Source organism: Entelurus aequoreus, linkage group LG18 (genome assembly GCF_033978785.1).
Source record: "Entelurus aequoreus isolate RoL-2023_Sb linkage group LG18, RoL_Eaeq_v1.1, whole genome shotgun sequence".
Taxonomy (NCBI): Eukaryota; Metazoa; Chordata; class Actinopteri; order Syngnathiformes; family Syngnathidae; genus Entelurus; species Entelurus aequoreus.
Genome location: NC_084748.1, coordinates 17,944,434 through 17,964,449, shown reverse-complemented (window position 1 = coordinate 17,964,449; position 20,016 = coordinate 17,944,434). Strand labels below are relative to the sequence as shown.

The 20,016-nt window shown below is 40.7% G+C and overlaps 2 protein-coding genes across 4 annotated transcripts in view; one reads left to right on the top strand and one right to left on the bottom strand.

Moving 5' to 3' along the window:
- LOC133633883 (uncharacterized) overlaps nucleotides 1-20,016 on the bottom strand; it is an 80,943-nt gene that overhangs the window by 30,051 nt on the left and 30,876 nt on the right. The window contains exon 5 of one of the 3 annotated variants that reach the window (XR_009821851.1): nucleotides 16,105-17,295. The exons of 1 other annotated variant lie outside the window; for it this stretch is intronic. Coding sequence is in view for 1 of the 2 variants with exons in the window: in XM_062026664.1 (XP_061882648.1) it covers nucleotides 19,598-19,751 (154 nt within the window). In the remaining variant the exon portion in view is untranslated. Of the gene's footprint in view, nucleotides 1-16,104; nucleotides 17,296-18,687; nucleotides 19,752-20,016 lie in introns of those variants that run through there. One more of the 3 variants, XM_062026664.1, reaches the window with a different exon arrangement.
- Nucleotides 14,294-19,540, top strand: LOC133633880 (uncharacterized). Its single transcript, XM_062026659.1, has 10 exons — nucleotides 14,294-14,603; nucleotides 15,660-15,770; nucleotides 15,891-16,005; nucleotides 16,182-17,032; nucleotides 17,203-17,389; nucleotides 17,505-17,753; nucleotides 17,919-18,043; nucleotides 18,411-18,457; nucleotides 18,542-18,690; nucleotides 18,818-19,540. The coding sequence occupies exons 1-10, from the start codon at nucleotides 14,442-14,444 to the stop codon at nucleotides 19,003-19,005; spliced, it is 2,184 nt and encodes a 727-aa protein (XP_061882643.1). The 5' UTR covers nucleotides 14,294-14,441; the 3' UTR covers nucleotides 19,006-19,540.

Below are 20,016 nucleotides of genomic sequence, written 5' to 3'. Positions count from 1 at the left end.
GGCTGTAATGGCTGACCTCCTAATTTTAACTACACAGTAGACACTCTGGGGGCCTTGTACACATGCATGTGGGGGGGTTGGGGTTCGGCGCACCCCTCATTGCCTCGTCGGCCGGCGCGGATTCCGGGGACTGCGTTCTGGTGGCCTCCCAGGCTTTTATTAATTTATTATTATTATTTTTTATATGTATATATGTGTATGTATATATATATATATATATATATATATATATATATATATATATATATATATATATATATATATATATATATATATGTGTGTATGTATGTATGTGTATGTATATATATATATGTTTATTTTTATTATTTTATTATTTTTAAAAAAAAAATTTTTTTTATTATTTACTTACTTTATTTTATTTAATTATTTGTATTTGTTATTTTTAATTTAATTTAATTTGTATTTCATTTTATTATTATTATATATTTTTTTAAATTTATTATTATTTTTGTTTAATCTTATTATTTATTTGTGTGTGGCGTCGCGCGGGTCTCGCTTCCTGTTGGGTGGGGTCCGTGCCCGTGTGGCCCGACCTTGCGCTGTGGGGTCTCTGTTGGCGACTTGATGTGGTGGCGGCGCGGCGCCCGTGTCTGGTCTGGATACTGTGTCTCGGTTGTTTGGGCGGTGGTGTGTTTGTGCGGGTTTGGGTTGGGGTGGTGGGGTCTTTTGGTGGGGGGGGGTGTTGGTGTCTCTTGTTTGCGTTTTGGCGTTTGGGCTTGCTGGCGGGCTGGCTCTGGCTGGTCTCTGTGATCCTGTTGGCGTGTGGTTGCCGGTCGCGTTTTTTTTTTGATCGCTTTGATCTGATTGGGTGGTGCTGGCTGTCTGGGGGTGTTGTGGCTGCTGTTTCTGCTGCCGTTTGTTTGTGGTGTGGGCGCCCGTGGCTGCTGGGTCTGGTGCAGGGGGGTGGCTGATGTTGTGACTGGTGGCAGCGTGCGCGCGTGGTGGTTGTCGGGGCTGACAAACTGTGTATATGTATGTGTATGTGTGTGTGTGTGTATGTATGTATGTATGTATGTATACATATGTGTATGTGTATGCATGTGTATGTGTACATGTGTATGTTTATGTGTATGTATATATATATGTATGTATATTTCTGGGGGTACGTTCTGGGCCTGCCTGTCGGGTGGGGGTCGGCGCCTCAGGCTACTGCATCCGGACTGCGTGTCTGGAGCTCCTGGGTCCCACCGTCCATCCCTTCCGGGTGCCCGTCTTGGTTGGGGCCTGCTGGGTCTGATCCCTGCGTCTACTGTGGTAGCTTGGTGCTGCAGGGTATTCCGAGGTGCTGTGAGTCGGCCAGTTGTAGGGGTAGCGACCTTGTGTGTCAGCATGTCTGTGATCTTCTTTTAATTCTTTTTTTTTTTATAAATAGATTTAATTATTTATTTATTCTTATTTTTTTAAATATATTTTATTAATATTATTATTATTATTATTATTATGTATTTATTTATTTTATTTATTTATCCCCCTCGGGGGGGGACTCGGCGGGGCGGTTGCTGGTTGTTCCATCTCCATCGTTGGGGTCCCTGCGGGTGGGGTGGGTGGTTCCTGTGGCCCGTGCTGGGTGGTCCTGTGGCGGCCGGCTTGGGTGGGGTGGCCGTGGGCTGGCCTCGCCGCGCTCTCCGGGGGTGGGGGGGGGGGCTCGTGGGGGCCCTGTTGCCGGTGGGGCGGGGGCGGTCTTCCCGTCCGATTGCGGGGGTCTCCGGGCCCCTCGGGCGGGGCGTCTCGCCTTTCTGTCCGTGTGGGGTGTGGTCTCTCGCTGGCTTTGGGTCTGGCTGCCCCCTGCTTTTCTCGTGCCTTGTCCTCTGCCGGGTGCGTCTGTCTGCGGCCTGCTGCTGGCCCTTGTGGGCGGCGCGGTGGGCCAGGCTCTGGGGTTCCTGTCGCTGTCCGGCTTGGCTGCGTGGGGGCGGTGGCCCCTGGTTCCCTGGGCACCACACCTACTGTTTGTGGGATGGGCTCTCGGGGAGGCTGGGCCGTACTCTGGCTCCCGCACACACTGGGAGTCAAATGTATTGTACATGCAAATTCACATATACTCACACACATACATACAGACATACATAGGTACCTACGCTCCCACATACATATACAAATAAATACAGTACATATTTACACACTCAAAGTTCGTACATCAAACATACTGTATACACATACTGTACATATACATTCACTGTAAAAACATACATATACACATACTGTACATATACACTCACTGTACAAACACACACATACACATACTACACATATACATTCACTGTACAAACACACACATACATATACTGTACATATACATTCACTGTACAAACACACATATACACATACTGTACATATACACTCACTGTACAAACACACACATACACATACTACACATATACATTCACTGTACAAACACACACATACATATACTGTACATATACATTCACTGTTCAAACACACATACTGTATACACATACTGTACATATACATTCACTGTACACACATATACACATTCTGCACATATACACTCACTGTACAAGCACACATATACACATACTGTACATATACAAGTACATATGCACACATACACTCATGCACATAATCACGTTTCATCAAACATATATTAACGTTGTTGCCCTAGGGTAAACTGGGTATAACACATGGCACACTGACAAAGCTTAACCTATTGTTACTATAACAATCTACAAGGTTAATGTAGGTTGCTTCTCTTTCTTCCCCTCCATTTTTCTGCATTCTTTCGTATCTCAAGTTATCATTACGTATATGTATTGTTGCATTTGAACAATTGTATTGTTGATAATAAAGGTAAAGTATTGGTATTGTTTATTATCAATAGCACTATTTCTATTGGTATTCATATTGCTCCATTTTTAGTGTAATAATGCTCATTGTCATTTCTGTATTTTTTTTTTTAATTTCGCTAACTGCTTATTTGCTATTACTTTTACCATCATATTTGTACATGTCATATTTGCTGATGTTGCTCTGTTGTTGTTGTTGTGTTTGCTGTTGTTGTTTTTGTCTTTCTGTCTAATCCCCCTCTTGTCCCCACAATTCCCCCCTCTGTCTTCCTTTTTCTCTCTTTCTATCCCCACCTGCTCCGGCCCGGCTGCACCAAATGATAATATAAATACATTTAATAAAGTCAAAATACAAGTAAGGCAACAAGAGAAGTATCCTACACTTCTCTTTTGTAAAGTAAATCTGAACAGCCGATATGAGCATCTACATCTGCTATATGATTTGCCCGAGAAGCTGGGCAGGACATTAAAAAAATAAATAAATAAATAAATAAAGAGATGTCAGATAATATCGGACTGCCGATACGATTTAAAATGTAATGGCGGAAATTATCGGTATTGATTTCAAAATTATCGGTATCGGTTTCAAAAAGTAAAATGTATGACTTTTTAAAACGCCGCTGTGTACACGGACGTAGGGAGAAGTACCGAGCGCCAATAAACCTTAAAGGCACTGCCTTTGCGTGCCGGCCCAGTCACATAATATCTACGGCTTTTCACACACACAAGTGAATGCAATGCATACTTGGTCAACAGCCATACAGGTGACCGTATAAACAACTTAAACACTGTTACAAATATGCGCCACACTGTGAACCCACACCAAACAAGAATGACAAACACATTTCGGGAGAACATCCGAACCGTAACACAACATAAACAAAACAGAACAAATACCCAGAACCCCTTGCAGCACTAACTCTTCCGGGACGCTACAATGTACACCCCCCGCCCCCCCTCCACCTCAACCTCCTCATGCTCTCTTAGGGAGACCATGTCCCAAATTCCAACTGTTTTGAGGCATGTTAAAAAAAATAATGCACTTTGTGACTTCAATAATAAAAATGGCAGTGCCATGTTGGCATTTTTTTTTCCATAACTTGAGTTGATTTATTTTGGAAAACCTTGTTACATTGTTTAATGCATTCAGCGGGGCATCACAACAAAATTAGGCATAATAATGTGTTAATTCCACGACTGTATATATCGGTATCGGTTGATATCGGTATCGGTAATTAAGAGTTGGACAATATCGGAATATCGGATATCAGCAAAAAAGCCATTATCAGACATCTCTAGTCAAAATGCTTTGGAAGGCATGCTGTCATACATGTAATACAGATATCCTTAAATATAGCAATCACTAGACAAATAGTCAATGACGTATTGACAATTAGTTGCTAAATAATACGATGTTTTGCTTTAGGTTATGTTATGTTTATGCAATTTTTTTTTAACCAGTCATGCACAAATGTTACACACGTTCTTGTCTGTCCCCAAAATGTCTCTACCGGGAGTCAGCAACCCGCGGCTCTTCAGCGCCGCCCTAGTGGCTCCCTGGACCTCTTTCAGAGATGTGTGAAAATGGAAAAAGATGAAGAAAATGACACATGACACAAACCTTCCTAATTGCTAGAAATCCCAGTGTTCACTGATGAGAGTATTTGGCAAGCACCGTTTTGTCCTACTAATTTCAGCGATTCATGAACTCATCATAGTTTGTTTACATGTACGACGCTGCCACAGAGAGACGTGTTTTATAGCACTCCTTTTTTGTCTAATTTTGTCCACCAAACGTTTTATGCTGTGCGTGAATGCACAAAGGTGAGCTTTGTTGATTTTATTGATTTGCTGGAGTGCTTATCAGGCATATTTGGTCAATCCATGATTGCAAGCTAATCGATGCTAACATGCTATTTAGGCTATCTGTATGTACATATTGCATCATTATGCCTCGTTTGTAGCTATATTTGAGCTAATTTAATTTCCTTTACTTATGTCCTCTGTGTATTTAATTGATATTTGCATGTCTCAAGACACATTATCTGTATGTAATATTGGCTGTATTTCTCATGGTGGTTTGTGTGCCATGTTGTTCCAGACCACAGCAAAACGTTACCCAGCTTGCAAAGATTGTAATGAATCCATTAAAAGAAGACAGCCTGCTGTTTCCTTAAACTTGAACCCACACATCTATTCCTTTGGCCATTCTGACCCAGTAATTTCCCGAAGTTATCTCATCCTGTGAGAAGCCTCCATTTTACTAATGATTTCCAATGTTGCAAAAATATGTAGAATAAAAATTAAAATACAACATTTCTGTCAATGAAGATTTTTGTCAGCCTTTGATAGTAGGCTAATATAGACACTTACATCATGTGTTGCCTTCATTATAACACTTATATAAGGCTTTACATTTTTTGCAGCTTTTTTTGTATTTTTGGCCCAACATTTTGGGTTGCCGACTCCTGTTCTATATCAAGGGTGTCCAAACTACAGCCCGTGGGCCATGGGCGGCCCGGCCCGCCAGTGTCATCAATTTGGCCCGCGAGACGTCATGAGTTCAACAAAGCATCGTCCCGCAGAAAGCTTTGAAACTAATCTTAAATACTAGGCGGTCTGCGGATGCTACATAAATCCTGCCATCTAGTGCAGTGGTCCCCAACCACCGGGCCGTGGCCCGGTACCAGTCCGCGGACCGATTGGTACCGGGCCGCACAAGAAATTAAAAAAAAAAAGAAAAAAAAAGTATATTATTTTTTATTAAATCAACATAAAAAACACAATATATACATTATATATCAATACAGATCAATACAGTCTGCAGGGATACAGTCCATAAGCACAACTGATTGTATTTCTTAATGAAAAAAACAAAATATATATATATATACTGTATATATAAAAACAAAAAATTCAAGCTACAAAAAGTTTGGGGACCACTGATCTAGTGGACAATGTGAGTAAATCAGATCAATGACCTTTGAAAGTACTTTGAAACAATTGCACAGCGTTTACTTACACTGTATGACAAAATTCAAACAACCTTCCCTAGTCATGGTGCAAAGAAGAAAAAAAGCAACTAACATAAAGGTCAACACACATGGTCACACATAACACAAACTGCTCACTGAACATTGTGGAGATTATGAAAAACGTCCAAACAACAGATCACAATTACACCAATTTAAATCCATTACAGTGCATGATGGGAAAAATGCAAAACACTCTCTCCACACTTATCCATGTTTGGCGCATTTTAGCTGCTAATATTTCTGATTGATTACAAAATTTTAAAAAGGTTGTCACGGAAGTAAACAAGGCAGGAGTCCAACTTTCACATACTATAATATTATAATTAATTATATACCCATTATATTAATATAATACGTACATGCATTTGGCCCTGGACAATTTTTTTTAGCCAAATGCGGATCTCAAGTCAAAAAGTTTGGACACCCCTGCCACAGAGGGTGTATTCTGGAAACAGCATTGAGCTGTGTGAGAAATTTCAAGCCGCAAGAGGTGAAACTTTGGGTTTTGTCAGAAAAATAATAGCACATGCAACTAGAGATAGGTACCGAATCCAGTACTTTTTTGGCACCGACCGAACCTCGCCAGTCCTACCAGGCACTAGGGATGTAACGGTATTGTACATGCGCCGATATATTGCTGTTATATAATCTTCACAATAATGACAGTATCAAACGAAAACTTGGTGAGTGTAGTTTCTTTTTGTACAATATCGTACCGTGACATTTTGATACTGTTACATCCCTGCACACCGATTAACGTAAAATCCAACAGTGCCATGTTATCGTACCTACATTTTGCGTGACATCACATCCAGTTGCTAACTTCGCCACACTCCAGCAGCACTGAGAGCAGACTCAGCCAAACTACCTCTGGGTAATGTTGCAATTTTCAATGCCGACAAAGAAATTGACTAAAAAAAAAAACACTCCAACGTAAGTAAAGTAAGGCTCCACTTTTCCAAAAATGTGCTGGTTTGATGCTATTGTATATTAGGTTTGCTATTGACATGCTACTGGGTAGCATTAGCGAGTTTACATGGCAATTTTAATGAAAATTTTAATTTTCAAAATTTGTAATGAAACCTACAACCAAGAGGCACGTTACAATCAAACAGCTGGTGCATAATAAGTACAATACTTAGGGGAAACTGGGTAACACATGGCACACTGACAAAGCTTAACCTATTGTTACTATAACAATCTACAAGGTTAATATAGTTGGCTTCTCTTTCTTCCCCTCCCTTTATCTGCTTTCTTTTGTATTTCAAGTTATTATCACATATATGTATTGTTGCATTTGAAACAATTGTATTGTTGATAATAGAGGTAATTATTGTTATTATTCATTAACAATAGTACTATTTTTAATGCTACATTTGTAGTGCAATAATTCTCATAGTCATTTCTGTATTATTAATATTTATTTCACTAACTGCTTCTTTGCTATCACTTTTACCATCATATTTGTACATATTGTATTTGCTGATGTGGTTCCGTTGTTGTTGTTGTTGTCTCTCTGTCTGATCCCCCTCTTGTCCCCGCAATTTCCCCCTCTGTCTTCCTTTTTTTCTCTTTCTATCCCCTCCTTCTCCGGCCCGGCTGCACCAAATGATAATATAAATCCATAAAGTCAAATACAAATAAGGCAACAAGAGAAGTATCCCACACTTCTCTTTTGTAAAGTGCATCTACATCAACTATATGATTTGCCTGAGTAGCTGGACAGGACAAAAAATAAAAAATAAAAATAAGTTAAATACTTACAGTATAAACACTTTTTAGGGCGCAACTAAAGACTAGCTTTAGCAAGGACTGAACTGACGCGCCAACACACTATAAACTATACACTACTGGACAGCAGTTATCGTAATCAGTTCATTTTTAAATGTTGCAATTAGAGATATCCGATAATGGCTTTTTTGCCGATATCCGATATTCCGATATTGTCCAACTCTTAATTACCGATTTCGATATCAACGGATACCGATATATATATAGTCGTGGAATTAACACATTATTATGCCTAATTTTGTTGTGATGCCCCGCTGGATGCATTAAACAATACAACAAAGTTTTCCAAAATAAATCAACTCAAGTTATGGAAAAAAATGCCAACATGGCACTGCCATATTTATTATTGAAGTCACAAAGTGCATTTTTTTTCTTTAACATGCCTCAAAACAGCAGCTTGGAATTTGGGACATGGGAGGTTGAGGTGGGCGGGGTTGGGGGGACAGGGGCTTGCGGGTGGTGTATATTGTAGCGTCCCGGAAGAGTTAGTGCTGCAAGGGGTTCTGGGTGTTTGTTCTGTGGTGTTTATGTTGTGTTACGGTGCGGATGTTCTCCCGAAATGTGTTTGTCGTTCTTGTTTGGTGTGGGTTCACAGTGTGGCGCATATTTGTAACAGTGTTAATGTTGTTTATACGGACACCCTCAGTGTGACCTGTATGGCTGTTGACCAAGTATGCCTTGCATTAACTTGTGTAAGTGAAAAGCCGTAGGTATTATGTGACTGGGCCGGCAAGCAAAGGAAGTGCCTTTAAGGTTTATTGGCGCTCTGTACTTCTCCCTACGTCCGTGTACACGGCGACATTTTAAAAAGTCATCAATTTTACTTTTTGAAACCGATACCGATAATTTCGAAACCGATACCGATAATTTCCCATATTACATTTTAAAGCATTTATCGGATATCCCTAGTTGCAATAAAATATTGATTTTATTATCAAAAACAATTAATATTTAATGCCGAAAATTGGTACTGTTGAGTACCGGTATGGATTCCCTGGTACCGGGAATTGGTACAGTATCGGTTCACGTATGAACCAATCCATGACCATGTTTTATTGTTTTGTAGAAGACTGCGACATACAATATGCACATTTTGTTGAGTTTCTGTTGTTTGTGGTATGGTTTGTATGTCCTGCTTTGATGTATATTAGCCAGACTTGCCCTAAGGCACTGCGGCAGAGTTAGAAAAGTATCCTTCACAAGTCTGGCACATTAGCGAAAAGCAGCGACCGGCATTTATTCAGAGTCGGCCTTCTGTCCTCCTGTAAAAACGCAAATACGCCTCGCGCTTGTGTTTTGCCCTCGGGGTCCGCAGGGAAATCTTGAGCGACCGCGCCGAAAAAAGCCCGCTGATGAAGACCACGGAGAGGCAACCCAAGTCGCGGCCCTGGAAAATGAAAACAATGAGCTCAAAGGAGCAGAAAATCTCTTTGGAGCCGAGGGACGGCGAGACGTGTGATTACTCGTCTCTGCCAGTAATTCCATTACTCGGGGAAGAAACGTAAGAAAGCTTCATTATGGAAGTTTTCATCGCATCGGATCTCATTTTAACGACACGCACCTGATCGTTAGTGCGGCGCCAGTTACAAGACACTCACAGACACGCGTCATTTTAAAGTGTCTGTCCATTTACGTACACACAGACTGTAAACATGTTTAGTAACATTAACATAATGTAAACTCACCATACAAAAGGGTTCATGCATTATGTAAGGGTTTGTCTATTTACACAATGCACACTTCTATTAGTTAGTTCATATACACACAATGCACACACCTGTTTGTCCATTCACACACCATGTGAATAGGTCTCAGTTCATTCACCTAATGCACAGGTTTGTCCATTCACATTCACGCATCATGTAAATATTAATTTCCATAATGCACACGTCTATTTGTCAGTTCATATACACACACAATGCACCTGTTTTTCCATTTACATTCATACATCATGTAAATATGTCTGTCCATTCACATAATGCATACTTCTGTTTGTTAGTTCATATACACACAATGCACACACCTGATTGTCCATTCACACACCATGTGAATAGGTCTCAGTTCATTCACCTAATGCACAGGTTTGTCCATTCACATTCACGCATCATGTAAATATTAATTTCCATAATGCACACGTCTATTTGTCAGTTCATATACACACACAATGCACCTGTTTTTCCCTTTACATTCATACATCATGTAAATATGTCTGTCCATTCACATAATGCATACTTCTGTTTGTTAGTTCATATACACACAATGCACACACCTGATTGTCCATTCACACACCATGTGAATAGGTCTCAGTTCATTCACCTAATGCACACGTTTGTCCATTCACATTCACGCATCATGTAAATATTAATTTCCATAATGCACACGTCTATTTGTCAGTTCATATACACACACAATGCACCTGTTTTTCCATTTACATTCATACATCATGTAAATATGTGTCTGTCCATTCACATAATGTATACTTCTGTTTGTTAGTTCATATACACACAATGCACACACCTGATTGTCCATTCACACACCATGTGAATAGGTCTCAGTTCATTCACCTAATGCACAGGTTTGTCCATTCACATTCACGCATCATGTAAATATTAATTTCCATAATGCACACGTCTATTTGTCAGTTCATATACACACACAATGCACCTGTTTTTCCCTTTACATTCATACATCATGTAAATATGTCTGTCCATTCACATAATGCATACTTCTGTTTGTTAGTTCATATACACACAATGCACACACCTGATTGTCCATTCACACACCATGTGAATAGGTCTCAGTTCATTCACGTAATGCACACGTTTGTCCATTCACATTCACACATCATGTAAATATTAATTTCCATAATGCACATGTTTATTTGTCAGTTCATATACACACAATGCACCTGTTTTTCCATTCATACATCATGTAAATATGTGTCTGTCCATTCACATAATGCATACTTCTGTTTTAGTTCATATACACACAATGCACACACCTGATTGTCCATTCACACACCATGTGAATAGGTCTCACTTCATTCGCGTAATGCACACGTTTGTCCATTCACATTCACACATCATGTAAATATTAATTTACATAATGCACATGTTTATTTGTCAGTTCATATACACACAATGCACCTGTTTTTCCCTTTACATTCATACATCATGTAAATATGTCTGTCCATTCACATAATGCATACTTCTGTTTGTTAGTTCATATACACACAATGCACACACCTGATTGTCCATTCACACACCATGTGAATAGGTCTCAGTTCATTCACGTAATGCACACGTTTGTCCATTCACATTCACGCAACATGTAAATATTAATTTCCATAATGCACACGTCTATTTGTCAGTTCATATACACACACAATGCACCTGTTTTTCCATTTACATTCATACATCATGTAAATATGTGTCTGTCCATTCACATAATGCATACTTCTGTTTGTTAGTTCATATACACACAATGCACACACCTGATTGTCCATTCACACACCATGTGAATAGGTCTCAGTTCATTCACCTAATGCACACGTTTGTCCATTCACATTCACGCATCATGTAAATATTAATTTCCATAATGCACACGTCTATTTGTCAGTTCATACACACACAATGCACCTGTTTTTCCATTTACATTCATACATCATGTAAATATGTGTCTGTCCATTCACATAATGCATACTTCTGTTTGTTAGTTCATATACACACAATGCACACACCTGATTGTCCATTCACACACCATGTGAATAGGTCTCAGTTCATTCACGTAATGCACACGTTTGTCCATTCACATTCACGCATCATGTAAATATTAATTTCCATAATGCACACGTCTATTTGTCAGTTCATATACACACACAATGCACCTGTTTTTCCCTTTACATTCATACATCATGTAAATATGTCTGTCCATTCACATAATGCATACTTCTGTTTGTTAGTTCATATACACACAATGCACACACCTGATTGTCCATTCACACACCATGTGAATAGGTCTCAGTTCATTCACGTAATGCACACGTTTGTCCATTCACATTCACACATCATGTAAATATTAATTTCCATAATGCACATGTTTATTTGTCAGTTCATATACACACAATGCACCTGTTTTTCCATTCATACATCATGTAAATATGTGTCTGTCCATTCACATAATGCATACTTCTGTTTTAGTTCATATACACACAATGCACACACCTGATTGTCCATTCACACACCATGTGAATAGGTCTCAGTTCATTCGCGTAATGCACACGTTTGTCCATTCACATTCTCACATCATGTAAATATTAATTTACATAATGCACATGTTTATTTGTCAGTTCATATACACACAATGCACCTGTTTTTCCCTTTACATTCATACATCATGTAAATATGTCTGTCCATTCACATAATGCATACTTCTGTTTGTTAGTTCATATACACACAATGCACACACCTGATTGTCCATTCACACACCATGTAAATAGGTCTCAGTTCATTCACATAATGCACACATGTGTTTGTCCATTCACATTCACACATCAAGTAAATATGTCTGTCCATTTCCATAATGCACTTGTCAGTTCATATACACACACCTGTTTTCCATTTACATTCATACATCATGTAAATATGTGTCTGTCCATTCACATAATCCACACTTCTGTTTGTTTGTTCATATATACACACGATGCACACATCCGTTTGTCTGTTCACTTTTACATATCATGTAAATATGTCCGGCCATTTACATAATGTACACTTCTATTTGTCAGTTTATATACACACACAACGCACCTGTTTATCCATTTATATTCATACATCATGTTGTCCATTCACATAATGCACACTTCTGTTTGAAACGACGCGTCGACGTTGTCGACGTAGTCGACGTCGTCGACGTCATCGGTTACGTAAATACGTCGACGCCGTTTTTGTGCGTCGACGCGTCGCATATTTACGTCACACTACCGTCATGGCGGACCGCAAAGCAGACGATGCGAGCGGTGCGAGCGAGGGGGGAAAAGCATGCCAAAAGTGGTCAAAAGTGTGGGAGTATTTCCATAAGCGGCCTAATAATGTTGTTGTATGCACACTGTGTCGAGCGGAAATGGCCTATCATAGCAGCACAACGGCTATGAACAAACATTTGAAAAGAAAACCATCAACTAGTCAATCGTCCGCGCGAGCATACGTTGTCATCATTACACAAAAACATGAATGTGTCATTTGTATCTGCTAGGGGTGTAACGGTACGTGTTTTGTATTGAACCGTTTCGGTACGGGGCTTTCGGTTCGGCACGGGGGTGTACCGAACGAGTTTCTAAGCTAAAGCTAACTTTAGCTGCTAAAGTCTTAACAAGCTGCTTCGCTCCTCTGTCTCTGTCTCAGCACGCAGCATTGTCCCACCCACACAACCATCTGATTGGTACACACGCAGCATTGTCCCACCCACACAACCATCTGATTGGTACACACGCAGCATTGTCCCACCCACACAACCATCTGATTGGTACACACGCAGCATTGTCCCACCCACACAACCATCTGATTGGTACACACAAAGCATTATCAGCCAATCAGCAGTGTGTATTCAGAGCGCATGTAGTCAGCGCTTCAGCGTGGAGCAGATAGGTGTTTAGCAGGTGAGCATCAGGCAGCGGACTCTCCCCAAATGATAATAAACACCTCCCAGTCAACTACTAGTAACATCACTATGAGCCCGTTGACCTTCTAGAAATATAAACTGCAGCTCAGCTCACTCGCAGTCCTGGCTTGAGGTGAAGGCTAATTAGCTCTCAGTTCCAGCCACATCGACCCCTTCTGAGCGCCTATTTTCAGCTGCTGGGAATATTGTAAACAAGAAAAGAACCAAACATGTACACATGCTAACCTTTCTTCATTACAACTGTTAGTCACTCACTGGAATGAGTAGAATTGGTTATTGTGTACTGTGTTGGACTGGATGTTTATTTTTCACATTTTAAAAGCAATACTTGTTTACAGTGCTCCAGAATATTTAGATTGGCACTTTTTTGTATTGGATGTTTATTTTTATTTTTGCACATTTTAGCAAATAAGCAATACTTTCACTTTTGTTGAAATGTTTACACTGTTGTTACAGATTATTTCGTTTTGCACTTTTTTGTATTGGATGTTTATCTTTATTTTTGCACATTTTAAAGCAAAATAAGCAATACTTTTACTTTTGAAATGCTTATACTATTGCAGAATATTAAAGGCCTACTGAAACCCACTACTACCGACCACGCAGTCTGATAGTTTATATATCAATGATGAAATCTTAACATTGCAACACATGCCAATACGGCCGGGTTAACTTATAAAGTGACATTTAAAATTTCCCGGGAAATATCCGGCTGAAACGTCGCGGTATGATGACGTATGCGCGTGACGAAGGCAGTTGAACGCGTCATCTTGGAATAGGTCCCTCCCAATTTAAACAGCTCTGTTTTAATCGCTAATTTCCACAGTATTCAGGACATCTGTGTTGGTGAATCTTTTGGAAATTTGTTCAATTAACAATGGAGACTGCAAAAAAGAGAGTTGTAGGGAAGCGGTGTGTTGCTGCTGGATGTAGCAACACAAACCAAAACACAACCGGTGTTTCATTGTTTCTTTTCCCAAAAGATGGCGGCCAAGCTTTACTATGGAACAAAGAAGTCAAGCGAACACGGTTGGATTGGACGACACATACGAAGTACAGTGTATTATGCAGCGAACATTTCGAAAGATCATGTTTCGAAGAGGGTCCCTTGCGAATGGCAGAAATGGGAATCAGCACTCGTCGACTCGTGCTGAAGAAAGGTGCGAAGCCAACTATTTTCGATAGACCACGGACAAGTCCGGAGCACCCGACCCCCTCCACAAGCGGACAGACTGGGCACATGAGGTCTGCATTTGCCAAAAGGGAAAGGAAGAGGGTAAGAATCTTGATATCCAGTTTTCATAGTCAGACTACACTGTTCCAATATCCATTTCTTTGTTCTCAATTGTTGAAACCCCCCCACCTCCACACCCCGGATTGTAAATAATGTAAATAATTCAATGTGATTATCTTGTGTGATGACTGTATTATGATGATAGTATATATATGATAGTATATATCTGTATCATGAATCAATTTAAGTGGACCCCGACTTAAACAAGTTGAAAAACTTATTGGGGTGGTACCATTTAGTGGTCAATTGTACGGAATATGTACTTCACTGTGCAACCTACTAATAAAAGTCTCAATCAATCAACCAAAACTAACACACACAGTCATAGACTACTCCAGTGGTTCTCAACCTTTTTTCAGTGATTTTCCCCTGTGAACATTTTTTTAATTCAAGTACCCCCTAATCAGAGCAAAGCATTTTTGGTTGAAAAAAAGAAGTAAAATACAGCACTATGTCATCAGTTTCTGATTTATTAAATTGTATAACAGTGCAAGATATTGCTAATTTGTAGTGGTCTTTCTTGAACTATTTGGAAAAAAAGATATAAAAATAACTAAAAACTTGTTGAAAAATAAACAAGTGATTCAATTATAAATAATATTTTGTACACATAGAAGTAATCATCAACTTAAAGTGCCCTCTTTGGGGATTGTAATAGAGATCCATCTGGATTAATGAACTTAATTCTAAACATTTATTTTGTTGAAGTATTATTCAATAAATATATTTATAAAGGATTTTTGAATTGTTGCTATTTTTATAATATTTAAAAAAAAATCTCTCGTACCCCTTGGCATACCTTCAAGTATCCCCAAGGGTATGCGTACCCCCATTTGAGAACCACTGGACTACTCCATGAACAATGAAATAAATTAACAATAAAATAGTCTACATATAATTATTGCTTCAAGTTCTAGTCAAGTTCTTCTGCAGTATAAAGTATCGTACATTTACTGACATTACTGTCAATAGTGTCAATACTGTCAATAGATTACAATAGACAATAATATAAAGTATTGTACATTTGTACATTTACAGACAATAGATCAGATCATGGACAGTACGACTACGGCATCAGTGGCGGATGCGGTGGATGAACCAATGGCAATGGCACTAGATTTGCCTGATGAGGAGGGCGATCAAGATCAGGTTCGATTTGTTTTCCTAATCAATGTTCAAATGGATTACAGTTCAAGCCCAATCCAAAAGTATTCATAATTAATGTAAATGAGGTATCCATATTACATGTAGCTGTTTCTCCATTTCCAGGGAAATACAAGAGAACAAGGATGCCAGACGGACTGGGTACCGATTGGGACAGCACCAACATCAATGACCAGTAGCAAGAGCACCCAAACAGGGAAAATACATCATAGATCAAAGGGTATGTCTATTTCGGTGACGAACATGATTCTGCACATCACAGTACACATTGCACGCTGCCTGTGCAGAGTAGAGTAGACAGATAAATTAGGTGATTCAAAGACAATAATTATTATGTGATTCTAGTTTAATTTTAACAGATTATATAAAACAACTTGTGCTTGATTTTATTGCTAGGACACCAGGTGACCCCAGATATCCTCGAGAGGGTTAGAGCTCGGCCGGCCAGGGTTAGTGAAGTCCCATTGTCAAGTGTAGCAGCTCCATCTGACAGCCCCGAGATGCAGACTAACATAGCAGCTCCAGGTGTGTCTGGAATGCAAGCCAAGCTACGACCACCTCCTGCATTGTTTGATGAAGGACCAGCATCAAGTCCCACTGCGCCTTTTGTTGGTGGTTCTTCCGATGACAGCTATGTGCCGAGTGAGTCAACGACATCGGATCCGTGTCAATCTGACGGGTCGCCAGATCGCCCATGTACTCACCAGATGCATGAAGAGGGCTGCCACAAGGAACCGAAGTACATCATCTTTGAGTCGTGCCTCCAGAGTCTCGTCAAGTGGTGTCACTGTCCAGTCTGTGGCAGCCAGGACATAAGCCCTTCTTGGGATTCGAACGGTACACAGCTGACCATGACTCTTCAATGTGCATCATGTGACCAGAGGAGTAGTTGGAGCAGCCAGCCAAACATTGGCCCTTATGCCGCGGGCAACATCCTGCTGTCTGCTGGCATCCTCTTCGCTGGGGCATCTTCTGGCAAGGTGTTGCAAGTGCTGAACAGCATCGGAGTGGTCACGTATGTGAAGAGGACATTTTTCAACCACCAGGAGCTCATCCTGCAGCCAGCCATCAAAAAGGTGTGGGAGGAACAGCAACGGACGCACCTCACCATGCTGCAGGTGGAAGGCCGACCCCTCGTCCTTGGTGGTGATGGGCGAGCAGACAGTCCGGGACACAGCGCCAAGTTCGGTACCTACACCACAATGGAGCTTGTGGCCAATGTGGTTCTCGACCTTCAGGTTGTACAGGTACGACCATATAATCTCACTAAAACACTAGTAAAACACAATAAGCAGATAAGGGATTTTCCAGAATTATCCTAGTAAATTTGTCTAATAACATTAACCATTTCAATGTATACTAAGCCCCTTTTTCATTTTTTTCTTTGCTCATTCCTTTTCTGTTATATATATTTCAGAGCAACGAATGTCTTGGCAGCTACCATATGGAGATGGAAGGACTGAAGAGGATGGTGGAACTGCTGATCAGCTGGGACCTGGATGTCGGGGTGCTGGTGACAGACAGACACAGACAGATCGCTAAATGGATTCGTGAAAACATGCCCAATACACGGCACTGCTATGACATCTGGCATGTTGCAAAATGTTAGTTGGATTATTTGTATGCATGACAAGTTGTGAAGTAGTGTGTACATATCAGTGATCAGATGAATGCGATATTGTATTTAATCCACAAATTTCTGTTTTTTTCTGTTTGTAGCCATCGGAAAGAAACTGAAGGCCATCGCCAAGCATAAGGACTGTGAAGACCTGAAGCCCTGGGTGCAAAGTATAATCAACCACCTCTACTGGGCAGCAGTGTCTACACCGCCTGGAGAGGGGGAACTTCTGGTTGCCAAGTGGAAGTCTGTGGAGCGACACATTCAGAACATCCACAAGGACCATGGCGACCTCTTCCCAATTTGTACTCATGGACAACTGCAACGGCAAAAGAAATGGCTCAAACAAAGTGAGTAGGCAAATAAGTTGCCCGAAAGCAGTGAGGGACTAGCAGTATTTTCCTGCACATCTTTTGAAAGTCAAAAAATTCAGATAAACTTGTAAGTAAATAACCAGTTTAAGTTGACTGGAACATTTTTGTAGAAACGTTGTTCTATTTTAAATTTATGTTTAGGTTCACGCTCAGCAGTGAAACTGGAGGAGGTGGTCAACAACAAGTCCCTGCTAAAAGATATCGCCATGCTGTCGGGTGAACACCAGACTTCCAAGGTGGAGGCGTTCCATAGCCTTATCATACAGGTGAGAATTAGACTGATCGCCTGTAGGTGGTGTCGGTGGTTACCACCTGCCACTAGGACTTTGGTGGCCAGGGAGCAAAATACTAGAGCATACTAAATGAAGCCTTGATACAGTCAGTGTAAGCAAGAGAATGTTGGAGGTCCAACATAGTGGCTGGCATCTTGGTGAGAAAGATTGCAAACAATTCTGGCGTGGTGTTAACATTGAAAACAAAACAGCTTCATTACTGCAGGAGATCAAGCTTTAATAGCTGACTATTAACAGTTTAATACACAAACATTTGTATTCAAATTTACAAACAATTTATAAATTTACACACACATTGTATGGACGCATGACTGAATAAAGTGTCTTTTATCTTATACAGTTCGCACCGAAAATGTATGTCTTCTCATACATCGGAATGCTGTGCAGGTATGTTTCCACACTAATCTAAGTGTCACTAGTGTGTGCCATACTTTAGTACTAATTATTACATTATTCTGTTACCACACCTAGGAACCTGCTTGCTGGGCTGCACTGGAACGAAAATTCGAGCCGCCCTATAGCCACTACACAAGCGGGTGCTGAGCGCTATGCAGTACGCTACCCGAAGTATAAAGCAGGGGGCCATGTGGTCAAGAAAATCGCGACAGAGCCAACATACCGTAAGTGTAGAGGACACAAAACATGTAAACACTTGACACTTTGTATCATGATAATAATACTGTCAAGTTTCACTCTCCATGAGTATATTATGTTGTGAGCAGGAACATGTACAATTGTATTTTGCAGGCTACGTAGATGACTTGATCAGGGAGGTTGTTGCTGGCTGCAGACAGACCCCTGACGAGAGAACACCACTCAGCGTCACTGTGGATGTGCCTCCCTTCCTCTGCGATGAACTGGAGAAGCCAGACAAGGAGGAAGCCATCGCCAAGCACAGGAGTCGCTTCGGTAAGTGTGAAATGCCCTCCCGGTAACAGTTAGAGATGCTACCTCAGTAGAAGCATTTAAGTCCCATCTTAAAACTCATTTGTATACTCTAGCCTTTAAATAGACCCCCTTTTTAGACCAGTTGATCTGCCGTTTCTTTTCTTTTCTCCTCTGCCCCCCCCCCCCCACGTGGAGGGGTTATTCCGGTGACCATGGATAAAGTGCTGGCTGTCCAGAGTTGGGACCCGGGGTATACCGCTCGCCTGTGCATCGGTTGGGGACATCTGCGCTGCTGACCCGTCTCCGCTCGGGGTGGCCTCCTGCTGGCTCCACTGGACCCTCACTAATATGTTAGACCCACTCGACATCCATTGCTTTCGGTCTCCCCTAGAGGGGGGGGGTTACCCACATATGCGGTCCTCTCCAAGGTTTCTCATAGTCATTCACATCGACGTCCTACTGGGGTGAGTTTTCCTTGCCCGTGTGTGGGCTCTGTACCGAGGATGTCGTTGTGGCTTGTACAGCCCTTTGAGACATTTGTGATTTAGTGCTATATAAATAAACATTGATTGATTGACTGATTGATTGATTGATTGATTTTATTGATTAAGTACAGTGGCCATGTAGATTCTGTTGCAGTCACTGCACGTCTTGGAACCCCGTGTAGTCCATCGATGGGAATGTTGTCCTAATCTTATGTACTACACAAGCTGGTAGTACCACCCTTATGTCCTTTCCCAGATATCCCCAGCAGAAGCGGACAAACTGTCGATAGGCTGTGTGTCGTCTCCGCCTGCAAGTAGCAAATGATGGCAGCTGTTATTATCCGGACATGGATACACAGTGACTCACTGTTCTCTGAGATTCAAAAGACATTGTCATGCATTCTATTCATTTCTCATTTACTGTTGCAGTAAATTGTAAATATTGTTGACATCTACGGTCCATCTATGTAATACTTCTATGATATATAATGTCATGTGCATTGTAGCACAGTACATTTCACAGAATAAGAATAAGATAAGAAAGTGCTCATTCTGACTTATCTTCCAAAGGTT